At 37.1% G+C, this 13,386-nt stretch overlaps 1 protein-coding gene across 7 annotated transcripts in view; it reads left to right on the plus strand.

Annotated features, from left to right (window-relative positions):
* Nucleotides 1–13,386, plus strand: part of STXBP5 (syntaxin binding protein 5) — a 104,381-nt gene that overhangs the window by 14,565 nt on the left and 76,430 nt on the right. For all 7 annotated transcript variants that reach the window (XM_063151538.1, XM_063151540.1, XM_063151541.1 and 4 more), the window contains exon 3: nucleotides 12,967–13,048. In XM_063151538.1, coding sequence (XP_063007608.1) covers nucleotides 12,967–13,048 — 82 coding nt within the window. The remainder of the gene's footprint in view (nucleotides 1–12,966; nucleotides 13,049–13,386) is intronic.

The raw sequence follows: 13,386 nt of genomic DNA on the forward strand, positions 1-13,386 counted from the left end.
GAATGATACTGAACTGCTATAAATATGTAATTTTCAACTTCTAACAAGAAATTTTAAACATATTTAGTAGTCTGAGTATCTTAGCTCAGTGCTGCTCACAGCTATTATTTGGTATATTAGATCTCTGGCTGTCTATTTTTTTTTTAATAACTACTAATAAATGCCATTCAGTGTACTAATTTTCTTGATATTTGACTGGAATACTGGAATGTACCAGTCAGTCACAGTGGTTTTTAGTAAAATAGGTTTAATCCTGGATTTTTTCAACAGGCCACTTATTAATATTTTTTCCTTTATTTTTATTCATGGAGATTTTATTGTTTCTTTTATAGTTGCTGTTTTTTCTTATTAGAAATTTTGGGTAATAGAAATAATTTCTACTTTTTCTTTAAAATATTATCTTTAAAATTTTCAGCATCTCTATGTGACTGGTTTCTTTTTCTCAGAAAATAATTCTTAAAAATACTTATCTTAGTTTTTCAAGTGTTCTTTATAGTATAGCGGTTTTTCTGGTAGAAATAATTGTAGACCTTGTCAATGAATAGTTTCTAGGAATGTAACTGTCCTACATCTCTGGTGATCTGGGGTGAATGATTTAACTCTTTCCTCTTCTCTGCTTCGAGATGATTGAGTTTGTGCATGGATGTGGTTTGTGAGGAGGGGTGAGGCTTGATGGTGTTGAAATGTTTTTATCCTGACTTTGAAGTCTTGTACCTGACAGTGAATTTGAAGACTACTAGTTCTCTGCAGACCCACCAAGTTTAGGGTGTTGAGCAGACTGAGTGTGTGTATCTGAAAAATGAGTAGTATTCAGACTTTGGGTTGCTGTGCCTAAAAGGTATCAATTGGGAGTCCAATTTTACAGTCCTTTATTGCAGAAGAAGTAGAGATGCTTTGCAGGTGAAACACTTTCAGATTTGTAACGCTTCAAAGAATTAAAGTAAATCTCCATGTAGTTAGCCAGAAAAGGTTCCTTAGCTTTTTCTCTGAATACATATATGACTTAATTTTGTTCTGGTGGAGTTCTTTATCATCAGGAAGACTAATGCTCTTTTTGATTTTTTGTTTTTAATTTTTTTTTTAATTCACATAGAGCTGTTGGACACTGTAAATACACTATGGGATTATTTGTTCCTGTTTCATTGCCAATCTGCCATGCTGACATTTGAAAGAAGTAGTAAACTTTAAACAGTACCTTGTAAAGGTAGTATTTATTCTCTTCAAACTTTTCTAGTGAAGTCCTGGAAACAGTAGTTTTCTCCCATGTTTTTTGTTTAGTTTTTTTTTTCCTAATGAATGTTTGAGGAGCACCACAGGTGACTTGTCTGACATGTACCAGCTCAGATGTTCCACTTTACAGTTCCAGTTTACAGCTTCTAGGACGTTGTAGCTGCCTGACAACTACATGTTTTCCTCTCAGATTTTTGAAGTGAAGTGAACTTCCAAAATTAATTCATTTAATTTTCTCTATTGCTGAGTAGAAAAAGCTATCTGACACTCAAAACACTGAACACTGAACTACATTGCATAAATGGAAGTTCTGACTCAAAGCTGGTCTGAATTGATGGGGCTACAATGCCACATTAATTTTAATGATCTGGATTTGGTGCTTAGAAACTATCTTGAGGTTGGATGAAGGGTCCTGTTCCAGGCAGTGCTTTTCTTTTGTCTGAGCCCTTGGATATTTTCAAGGGCTCAGACATTTCTGAAGTGCCCTTTTTCACAGCTGGAAGCTTCCATAGAAAAGGTAGGAAACCCTGTCTGTTTGACATTTGTAACTACAGGCTTTAACATTAAAACCTCAGTAAAGCTCTGGACTGTGGTGATAGGTGATAGTCTTCCTCAAACAGCAAGTGATTTTCTTTTTAATTTTAAATTTTCTGTATGGGGTAGTACTGTGACTAGTGGTGATGATCAAAGTTACTTTTTTGGAATACCCATAATTGGTAGGTTTTATATTTTAACTGAACAGCAGCCATTTCACTTTCTTGTAAGTGATTCTTGTGCAAATATGTTGCTGAAGATTCCAGTGAGACCCAAATTACTTGAAAAAAGAGTTGAAACTTAGTTTTGTACTTTAACAACAGTCACTTTGTAGGCAATAATTTTGAGGAATCTGGCTGTATTCTTCTAGCACATCTCTGAGCAGACTTGCTCTTTACATTGTCATCTCTTTACTATGGTAAAAAAAAGTGAGAGGAACATTGGAAATGTGAATGTGTTCTCTTGGCATTTGGCATGCAGGGTGGTAGTGAAGGAGATGTAAATGCTTTGTAGAAAAGAAAAGCTCTACTGTTTCTGCAGCTTTTCCTTTACTATGCAGGAAGTGTACATAAATGCTCAAATTTCTTTACAAAACCAATGCCCTGAACCTTTCCTTTCTCCTTTTCAATCAGAGATCTAACTATAAACCGTCAGTGCTTGTATTTTTTATTGAGACTGTCTTATGATGCAGAAATATTGCTAGATATTTCTGTTAAGGTGCAGGATTGTGGAAAAAACTTAAAAGTTCTGAGCAGCAACGCAGTTTGCTCTACATGGCACTTCTTTAAGTTCCTTTGGAACTGGAATAGTTTCAGTTATGTGAAGTGAATTGTAATATATGGACATCTATAATTTTGGATACTTTTATCTAGAGGAAAGATATTTTCACTGTGAAACTTGCTGCCCTATGACTCAATCTTGTAGTAGTATTACATGTCTGTTGTAACTCTTAAGTGCTTCCTGTGACTGAGCAGAACCTGTATTTTAGGATATTGAGGAAATGCTTTGGATGGGATATGGGCCTAATCTGGCTCCCCTCCCCCACCTTTCCATATTCTTTTCTCCACTCTTTTCAGCTTCATATTTTCATGAAATTTATGGCAAAGTATTATCTGAAGATTTCTTTTCCTTCAGTCAAAGTTGATTGAAATAACTCTTCAGACTCAGATTATTTGTTTGTTCTGCCAGTAAACCAATCATTCTTGTAATACCAGGGCAGATAAGCACTGCCTGAAGTATCAGACATCACGTGGAATCTGCCAAGCACTGGAGTAAAGTGAATAAGAGATGGGGAGATTCTCTAAATGCTCAGGAAAAAAATCACTGAGGGTGCGGTTGGAAGGTAATACCTCCCTCCATCTTGTAGTTAAAGCACCTGCTAGGAAAAACTGCAAGAAAGATGTACAGGAGAAGTACCTTGGACTGTGCTTTATCTGTTGATAATCTGTTTTTCTGTTTTCCATCTTGTTGTAGTCTTAAACTGGGCCTTGGGTTCTTGGAAATCCCGTAACACTGTTTGAATTATCCACTTCCCAGCACTAAGAAAAGCCCTTGGGATTGTGAAACTCACAGCCTGTGCAAAACAGTAGCTCTGAATTTGTGCTCCTGTGGGAACTCCTAAGCACTGCCCAGTGCTGCATTTCTTGGGGCTGAGGAAAGGACCCATCTGAAGTCCTCAAGTACACTGAGAATGAAGCAAACTACAGGACCTAATCTGGCACCTGCAACAAATTTTAAGAGTTAAGATGGAATGGGTAGGGTTATTTTTAGGGCTATGCTTTACAACTTAATCATATTGAAGACACATGTTGTAATGCCAATTTTTGAAATCTGGCAATTTATGTTTTGTTAGTGACCAGTTGTCTTTTTGACACTTAAAAAAATCAAGCTGAATAATGCAAAACATTTACAATTGATCTTGAGCTACTGCATTAAATTTTAAAAATAAATTACCATCATGGATTTGAGGAGATGTGAATTAAGGTTGCATAAGTAACTTCTAGGGACAATGTCAACCTTTCAATATTTTGTATCAAATTTGATTTCTGGTAAATACAAACAATAAAAATATTACGTTTTGCAACACTGGTATACAGCCATTTTTGTGGTGTGAACTGGAGCTCTGTATAATAACAAAAATGCCTCATCAAAATAGCTAAGTAAAATTACAACTATTTCCACAAAACAATGATTTCTTTTAATGTTTTGGCATGTATTTTTCCATGTTCTGTGAAACGCATGAAAAAATGCAAGGCACTCTAATGAGGGAGCATTGTTTGTTGCATATTTAAAATAAGTGTTTGAGCTCCATGGTACCCCTTGTTTATGCAAGGACATAGTTTCCTCTCTTGATTTTTGTGGAATAGTGCCATCTACTGAATTTTTGGAATTGTACCTTGGTTTTCATTTGTGGTGGTAATTTTGAGCAAACCTATAAAATGGTCACTACTGTTTTGATAGCAGTGAAATAGCAAGTTTCTCAGTCCTTTGGTGATAGGCAAAACTAAAAATTGTGCTGAAGTGGAATCTGAGGAGGCTTAAGCTAAGATAAAGTGAAAAACACTGTCTTAGAATTACAAAATACTTAAAGTAGCAATTAAAGGATGGCTGTGATTACTCACACTTAAGGCTAATTTTAACAATTTTTTAGTGTCATTTTGAATGAGACTATTTAAGAAGCCTCTATGTCTGCTTTGAGCAGATGAGGGAAATTTTGTCCCAAGACCCATTTATTTCATTATGTTTGGATTACTAGGGTTTAGAGACTGCTAGCTGAAATACTTAAAAAGCAATAGCAGCTTTTTTGTGAAGCTGTGCCTGTGAACATCACGTGGGGTATTTGGAAGGTTTTTCAGCATGTCTGTTCCCCAGGCTAATTAGCTGAAAGACTGCTATGAGTCTGGGGTCAGATTGTCGTATCAATTTGGCACAGACAGAACAGGTAAACTTGTACCTGCCACCTGGATTTGGGATCTAGGTTTCTCCAACTTGCCTATGCCATGGAAGTGTTGGTATTTCTAATCCTTGACCTGCTTAGTGCTTCAACAAATGACTTTTCTGGTAACTACTTCAAAAAGCTGTGTAAGCAGAAACATGGCATACCTGTGTCACTGTATTGATAAAACTTCCAGTGATTAAACTTTCTTCAGAAGCATGTTTGGAAGAAATTTTTTCTATTGTTAATACGATGCAAAGTGGTGTGGGAAGTAGAAGGGTGGATTAATCCTCATCCCCAAGTTGAATGTTAAAGGACTGTGTCCAAAGGAAGGAGCTGACATCAGTACTGAGAGAGAAACTACAGCAAAGTCTGGGGGAGAAATTGATAGATGTGACCAACTTTTAATTTGAGATCTTCTTTAAGACCTCTTCTTATGCCTAGGTCCCCTGCTTTTCCTGCTGCCTTTATCAAAGCAAGTGAGTAAAAGCAGCTGCATGAAGAGTGATAACAGTACCTGTGGTCTGATTCTAAATGACTCCTAATGGTGTAAAGGGTTAATGAGGTACGGGTAAAATTGGCTTAGGGGACTACACTCACTGCTATGAAATTTGTGGGGAGGGGATTAGAGAATGGGCTTGTGTGTGAACAAAGTTGAGATGGAATGACTGGTGATTGCATTTGGTCTTCTGTCCCTTCTATCCAGTGGTTGGTGATTTGGAAATAGCTGAAGAGACTTTGCCTGTCAGACAAGAGTCAAGGGAACTATTCTAGATCATGCTGTATGAATGAAGAGATTTCTGGACCTAGCAAAATGCTTTACAGTCAGAAATAGGTGATGACAGACAATAGTTGATTGGGCAAGGTTTGGCTATGTTCTTCGAAAATGTTAAATTGTCCTTTTATTAGATAACATCCAAGGTTATTTATGTTTTCATAAGCTAAATTAAATAAGTATGTAATTCACTTAGCATCTAGTTCTAGAACATTACACTTGTTAATGCTGCTCTTGGCAATGTTTGTACAAAATATCTGGACTCTGAGAAGAGACATCATTCTTATTCCAGTATACCTCAGTTCTAGGAGCATAGAATGAATGCCCCTGCCTTTATTCTTGGCCAAGAATCTATGCATGTGAAAAGCAAAAGCCTGGTTAATTATTAATATTGGGATATAGTATGTAATAACATGTTGAAATTTGACTTGAAACGAAACTGGATTAAATTGGTAACAGGTGAGCAAGTCTTGGAAGCATGCAACAGAAAACAAATGTTTTATCTCTGAATTTTGATGAAGTTCTTCAAAGATATATCATTATTTCCATTATTACGCTTACATATGCAGTCTTTGGAAAAACTTTACTGAATTAGCAGTTACCACCCATTTCACTGCATCTTGTGTAGTTGTAGAAACCAGTATTTGTAAGAGTCTCCTACCCTTGTGTTCTGCTGTTCTCCTTCTCTTCCATCCCACCCAGAAAAAGTACTGGATTAGTCATCTTGGTGTTGTTAGTGCTGAAATAGAGGTCTTACACTAAAGGAGTACAACCTGTGTCAGAAAGCAAAGTGAGTAAAATCAAGGAAAGCCTGTAGCCTTTTTAGTTTTTTTCTTTTTTGGTCTAAATTGATGTTTTTACCTCTTCATTTAATAGCAAGCTTTGCCATCTGTGAATTGTGCATATAGAAACTTATCATTAAAACCCATCTTGTTTCTTGTTCAATTTTAAATCATGTTTTTTTTTAGAGTTTTTAAATCCTGTTTGCATTTGTACTGCTCGATTACATCTTGTTCCAATGAATGATTGCCTCTCGCTGGCAGCTCTGAGAAAACTCTACCAAATACAGCCTTTACAGAAAATTTGCTGGCACTTTTTATAGCTGCTTGGGAAATGTATTTGTGCACATTTGTGTAAACAACTTTGATGTTTAAGAAGTGCTTTGACCCCTGTCTGCTGTTGTTAGAAAATGGATTGTAGCTACTGCTCCCTATCTATTCCTTATCAGTTTACATGAAAACTAAGTTCAGGCATTGTTTAATTTTAAAATAAAAACCTTATGCAGATTGAGGCAAAAAAGGGTTTGTGCTTTAAATTTGCTACAACTACCTTTATACGAAAATCACTTAATAAACTTTTGCTGAGATCTATAGACTTTGGTATTTTTCCAAACAGAGCTCCTTTTTACTCTGTCAGTCTGAGATTGTTTTCTTTGCAAGCTGACATGGAATCATTCAGCTTCTGGTGTTTAAAGGAGCTGAGCATTGTTCTATAAACAAAGTGAATACTTAAGGAAGCTGATCTGTACTTATGTAGGAATGAACATTATTGGAAGCTGATTTGGAAATTGAGAAATTCAACTTCCAGCCAGTTGTTTAGTCACCACTTCACTGGAAGTTCTAAAGCTGCAGTAGCAAACAGCAGTAGTGGTTTGCTATACCCTGTTAAACTACTATGATATTTGTAAGTGGATCTAACATCCATTTTTTAAATGTTGTACCTGTTATTGCCCTCTCAGTAGGACAAATTATATGTTATCTTGTTTGGTAGTACATAGATCTGAAAGGTCAAAGTGTATTTTCTAGACAGTATTTGACTGTAGTACTTTCTGACTTTTTGAATAAATCTCACTTGCTAAATAACTGTATTTTGCAGTTGAGATGGCTGTAGATTATGTATGTGAAAGTAATAGTAATCATTCAATTTGATGAGATGCAGTGGTGCATTTTTATTTTTTAAAATTATTCAGGGTCTGATTAAGTGGAAAACTGCTACACATACATTACTGTAGTAAAATATGCAGGTATGTCATGCACTCCTAGAGTGCTATATGTAAGAATACATTGAGTAATCTGCTGATTTTAGTGTTTTGTATACAATTCAAATCAGGGGTTTGTGTCTTTCTGTAGCCAATGATCTTTTTTGTCAAAATCTTCAAATGTTTAAGTACTGGTAGGTGTTACAGCTATAGTTTTGGGAAGTATCTAGGAATGAATATTAAAAGCAGCTACATTTTCAGATTTGTCTTAATACTCGTGAGCTATTGTAACAATAGCAAATCTGATACCTGGTCTGTCTTTTCTGTATTATCAAGACTTTTTATCACATTGTAATAAATAAAGAAGCCAATATCTGTGTGGTGAGAGTTTGGAAAATAATTTAAAATTATAAATGTGTGTATATACCTCAGGGTAACCAGCTCCCTGAGCTGAAAGACAGGGACAGGAAGCAGAATAGACCCCCTATAATCCAGGATGAAGTAGCTGGTGACCTGCTGAGCCTTTTAAACACTCATAAGTCTATGGGACTGGATGGGATTCATCCAAGTGTGCTGAGGGAGCTGGTGGAAGAGCTCACACAGCTGCTTTCCGTCATTTATCATCAGTCCTGGCTACTCAGGAAGGTCAGCTGGAGGTTGGCCAATGTAGCGTCCATCCACAAGAAGGGCCAGAAGAAGGATCTGGGGTTCTACAGGCCTGTTTGCCTGACCTTGCTCTCCAGGAAAGTTCTGGAACAGGTTATCTTGAGTGTGATCACATGGCACTTACAGGAGAGCCAAGGGGTCAGGCCCAGCCAGTCTGGTTTAGTCTGGGTGACATGCATGAGGGGCAAGCTGTGGATGTGTCTACCTGGACTTTAGTAAGGCCTTTGACTGTTTCCCAGAGCATTCTTCTGGAGAAACTGGCTGCCCATGGGTTGGACAGGTGTACTCTTTGTTGGTTAAAAACTACCTGGATGGCCAGACTAGAGGGTGGTGATGTCATATCCAGTTGGTGTTCAGTCACAAGTGCTCAGGGCTCAGTGTTGGGGCCAGTTCTGTTTAATACCTTTATTCATGGTCTGGATGAGGGGATCGCGTGCACAATCAGTAAGTTCACAAATGACACTAACTTACATGAGAATGCTGATCTGGTGGAGGGTGAGAAGGCTCTGCAGAGGGATCTGGATTCATGTACTGAGGCCTGTGCTATGAGGTTCAACAAGACCGAGTGCCAGAGCTTGCACTACAATCACAACAGCCCCATGCAACACTGAAGGCCTGGGGAAAAGTGGCTGGAAAGCTGTCCAATGGAAAAGGACCTGGGGGTGCTTTTGGCAGTCGACTGAATATCAGCCAGTGTGTGCCCAGGAAGGCCAATGGCACCCTGGCCTGTATCAGCAGTAGGGCCAGGGCAGTGACTGTCCCCCTGTACCCAGCACTGATGAAGTCACCCCTCGAGTGCTGGGCCCCTCACTGCAAGAAAGGCATTGAGGTGCTGGGGCGTGTCCAGAGAAGGACTTGTCCTCAAGGGCTACAGGGAGCAGCTGAGGGAGCTGGGAGTGTTTAGCCTGGAGAAAAGGAGGCTCAGGGACCTAGGAGACCCTACCATTGTCTACAACTGCCTGGAAGGAGGCTGTAGCCAGATGGGGGTCAGCCTCTTCTCCCAGGCAACTGATGACAGGACAAGAGAACGTAGCCTCAAGCTGTGCCAGGAGAGGTTTAGCTTTGATACCAGGAAAAATTCTATCATGGAAAAGGTTAAACATTGGAATGGGCTTCCCAGGGATGTGATGGCGTCACCATCCCTTTAGGATGGTTCAGGAAAAGATTGGACATGGCACTTAGTTCTATACTGTAGTTGATAAGGTGGTGATTGGTCAGAGATTGGACTTGATTAACTTAGAGCTCTTTTTAAATCTAAATTCTGTGATTTTTTGATGACTGCCTTAGGCTAAGGGTTGAATTGATAGCTACAGATTTTGGACTGTCTTTTATGTCAGAGGGGTCAACCACAGGTGAAGTTGTCCTTAGTTCTACTTAGAGAACTAAAGAATTTTAAAAAACCAAACCAGCTGGTCTTCTCTGACTTTCATAAGCATTTTGGAATTAATTTTTACTTTAAAATGTGATTTCTGAGGGCAGATGTGCACTGAGTTGGATAATAATAATAAATAATAGTGATAAATAATAATAGTGATAACTTTAAAAAAGAGTATTTTGAGGAGAAAACTTGCATATCGCTAAAAGAAATGCTTGAAGTGTAAGCTTAGGTCTGAAGCTTGTTTGGAAAAATACCTTTAGGAAATGTTACTTTTTCTCATAAATTAAAGTGAATTTAATCTTATGTGATATTAAATTAAGGTCATGCTGTGATTTCCTTGTGTTTTACCTGCACTTCTAGCAGTTATGAAAATGATAACTAATGCTAGGATGTGAGCATGTTCTCTTTTTCTAGTCTCAGGCACAGCTATTGTCTCTTGTTTTCTCAAAACATATGCAGTGAAGACACTGAAATGCTAGTGTTTTCTAGGGCTAATTTCCAAATAGTAGTGGGGAACATGGAAGCAATATTCAAAGGTACAGTTTAGAAGCTATTAATTTATCCAATTCCTTAATATTTTGAATTGGGGATGAAGCAGGAATAGTAGAATGAGCTGCTCTGAATTGAAGAAGCAGGGATGGGTCTTTGATTAGAAAACTGCTCAGAGCAGAGTATTTCCTCTAGAGCTACCCAAGGTCTTTGGCAGAGAGTTTTTCCTGTCTACAAAATTAAAATGCTTTGCTCATCTTGTCATTATTCATTATAATTTTTGCCTGTTTTGGGAACCACGATGTAGTGGCTGATCACTGCTTAATACAGTGAGCTCTCTTGCCTAAAGCACACATACACAAGTGCAGCGGATTTGGGCAAACTGCATTCCCGGGGCTGCTGCCTGTTTTGTGTGGTTGAGAAATGCTTCATGTACTGAAGCAGGCATGTATTATCCTTCTGCAGTCAGCCTTTGTGACGTGCTTTTTCAATTCAGCATACCCTGCAAAACAGGGAGGCTTTGCATTGCTTTAGAAAAGAAGATTAATGCTGGTTAGGAGGATGATATTAATTTGAGATGAGAAGAATAATTTTAGCTACTAGGTGAAAAAGTGAGGATGACATAATCCGTGAGTAAAGGAACTAAATAAGACTAGCTGCAAGGACTATTTTTTTTTTTTTTTATGATGGCGAGCACTATAGAAGAGGCCAAACTATTTTCACATCTGGATGTGAGGTTTCCACTAATTTGTCGAACAGAGATTTGCTCTGAATATTTAAAACTTGTATAATCTTACTCCCAGTGCTGAATATTTACTGATTCCTGGAAAATGTGGAACAATTTTTTGTTTAAGGAAACACTGAAATATTCTTAATAATGAAATTGTTACTGACTAGTTATAACAGTGCTTCCAGAAATATTTGCATCATAAGTGCTTGCAGAAAGCATCTGAGGAATAGAATTTGAAGGAAGTAACTTGAGCAGTCTATGGACTTATGTTTTTGTGGGTCATATTCCTCTTATTTTGAAGCAAGGTAGCTGTAGAGTCTTAATTCCAAATAAACTCCGGGTTTACAAACAAGGTTTGCATTTAATTATGTTGGAAAATGTTGTTCCAGGGAGGGGCTGGGGAAATCTTTTATTAGAAAGCTACCTGTGTCAGTGAAGGTAAACAAGTTTTAAAATTCAATTCCTGTAAGCATTTGAATTTCACATTTGAAAATAGTTTTTGTCTACGTGTGCAAATAATTATTAATTTAAGTGAATGCAGATGCATGAGCAAGGCCGAAGGGAATCAGCTCTGAAACTTATCTTATTTCTTGTGGGTTTTTTCAGTCTGGCAATTTGTGCCGTCAATCCATAGTTAATGTGAAAGCAACGACTTTACATTAAAAGTATTGTGAGTTTGTGTAGGAAGGCATTGTTTTTGGGGACAACACCCCCTCCACTCTTTTTGTATTTTAAGTCATAAACTGTGACTAGAATACAGACAACTACTTTGTAAAAAACCTTATGTTTGTAAATGTAAAATAAAAGCAAAAAACAGGTGAGGCTCACTGACTCTTTAAGTCCTTCCATGGCAGAACAAAATTAAATTACTAATTCTGTTTGGGGAAGAAAGCTGGTATTAAGTTTGGTGGATTATTCAACATCTGTCTAGTGTGTATCTCACCACTTAGTGGGATGTTACGCAGATTTATTAGTCTAGAAGAATGTGGTTGAAGTTTAAAAGTTAAAATATAGCAGTGTGTTAAAGCAGACTTCTCCTGGCTGTTGTACTTTTTTATTTACCAGCTTAGAGGCTGAGCAGATGTGTTTTAGGTTTGATTTGCATGCGGCCTAATGGTCTTTTCAGCCTTTCAACTGTCTATAGAGTGAATGCACATGATTTTTAAGAATGCACATATTATCCACTTAGGTTTTGTTCAGCAATTTCACAGTAAATGGAAATCTTGCAAAATGGGTGAGAATTGTACTGTTTTAGTAATTTTTAGCATATACTGAGAGAAAAAATTGTACATATAGTCCCTGTTTTCCATAAAGCTTTGGAATAATTTCTTTTCTTCTGAGTGCTAAGGTGTTTCTTTAAAACAAGAAGTGTTCAGCACTGACAAATTATAGTCCAGAAACCCTGGGCATACAATGATGATGAAATACTGACCAGTTTGCTTAATTCCTCTCTTATTTCTGCTTGATCTCCTAAACATTGGAGAGCTTAATTTTGTGTCAGAAGCAGGTGCATAACCACATTTAAAATACAGAATGTTTGCAACTAAAAGATGAGTTAAGTATGGAGAAGTGAAAGAATCTGTTTTGCTGCAGCCTCCAGCAATATTCGTTATGGAACGATAGGACTGATCTATGTGTGAGGGTGAAAATGAGCAAGCTTTTGCTCTCATATCTGGTGTAAATCCAGGAAGTCTTGATACAGAGATCCTGAAAATTTACATTATACATAATTTCCCATTGACTCCTCCATATTTTGACTACTGATCTCTGTCACAGCAGAATTTTTTTTAACATGCCTTGCATTTTCAGGTCTTTTCATCCTTAAGTAATGTTTAAATGGAGAGAAAGATCCTTTGGCATTTGAAAAATGTAATAATTTGTTTATGATGCTTATTTAGATTAACTTCTTTTCATTCTAGTCCTGATAGTTAACATTGTTAAAATATCTGCTTCATCATTCTTCAAGTTCTTCGTGATGAATAATCCTTAAATCTCTGTAAATTAAGCAGTTATATATAATTTTTTATATTTCAAGGTAGGCCTTTTGAATTTTTTGCGTTACTTTTCTACATTTATAAATGACTGTTTTGGTACCTATTCAGCTCTGTGTGGTTAGATATGTTGAGTGCACTAGCTAGAACCAGGATGTTAGCCTGTGTGAATGTGGTATTAGTGAAAGTGAAAATGTTGGTTATGCTGTGTGTTTTGTTTGTTACATGCAACAATTATTCCTTAATGGTACTAATTCCAGCTTTGGTCGGCCAGGAGTTGAATGCTACTGTCAACATGACAGTGGAGCTGCAGTAATCCAACTTCAGTTCCTGATTAATGAGGTTAGTAAAATGATTTATGTGTAATTCAGAGAAGAAATGGAGCACATTTTCTTTAATTTTTCATTAGGCAAGCATTAAAATTAGCTGATAAAAGTGGTTAGCACAAATAACAAACTGCAATAACAATTGTAAATAAATCAAATTTTTTAGTTTTGGAAAATGCTTGACTAACTCCTGAAAATATCTTTGTCACCAGAGTACTCTTTTGGTATAAGCAAGAACTAGGATATCTTTTCATGTCCTTGAACATTGCAAGTTATCTCTGGAAGTGGTGAAGTACTTTTTACACAGTACTACCAGTTTCAGTAGGTAGTTAATTTTATTTTGATCAAGTTACT

The sequence above is a fragment of the Melospiza melodia genome, chromosome 3, assembly GCF_035770615.1.
Source record: "Melospiza melodia melodia isolate bMelMel2 chromosome 3, bMelMel2.pri, whole genome shotgun sequence".
Lineage (NCBI taxonomy): Eukaryota > Metazoa > Chordata > Aves > Passeriformes > Passerellidae > Melospiza > Melospiza melodia.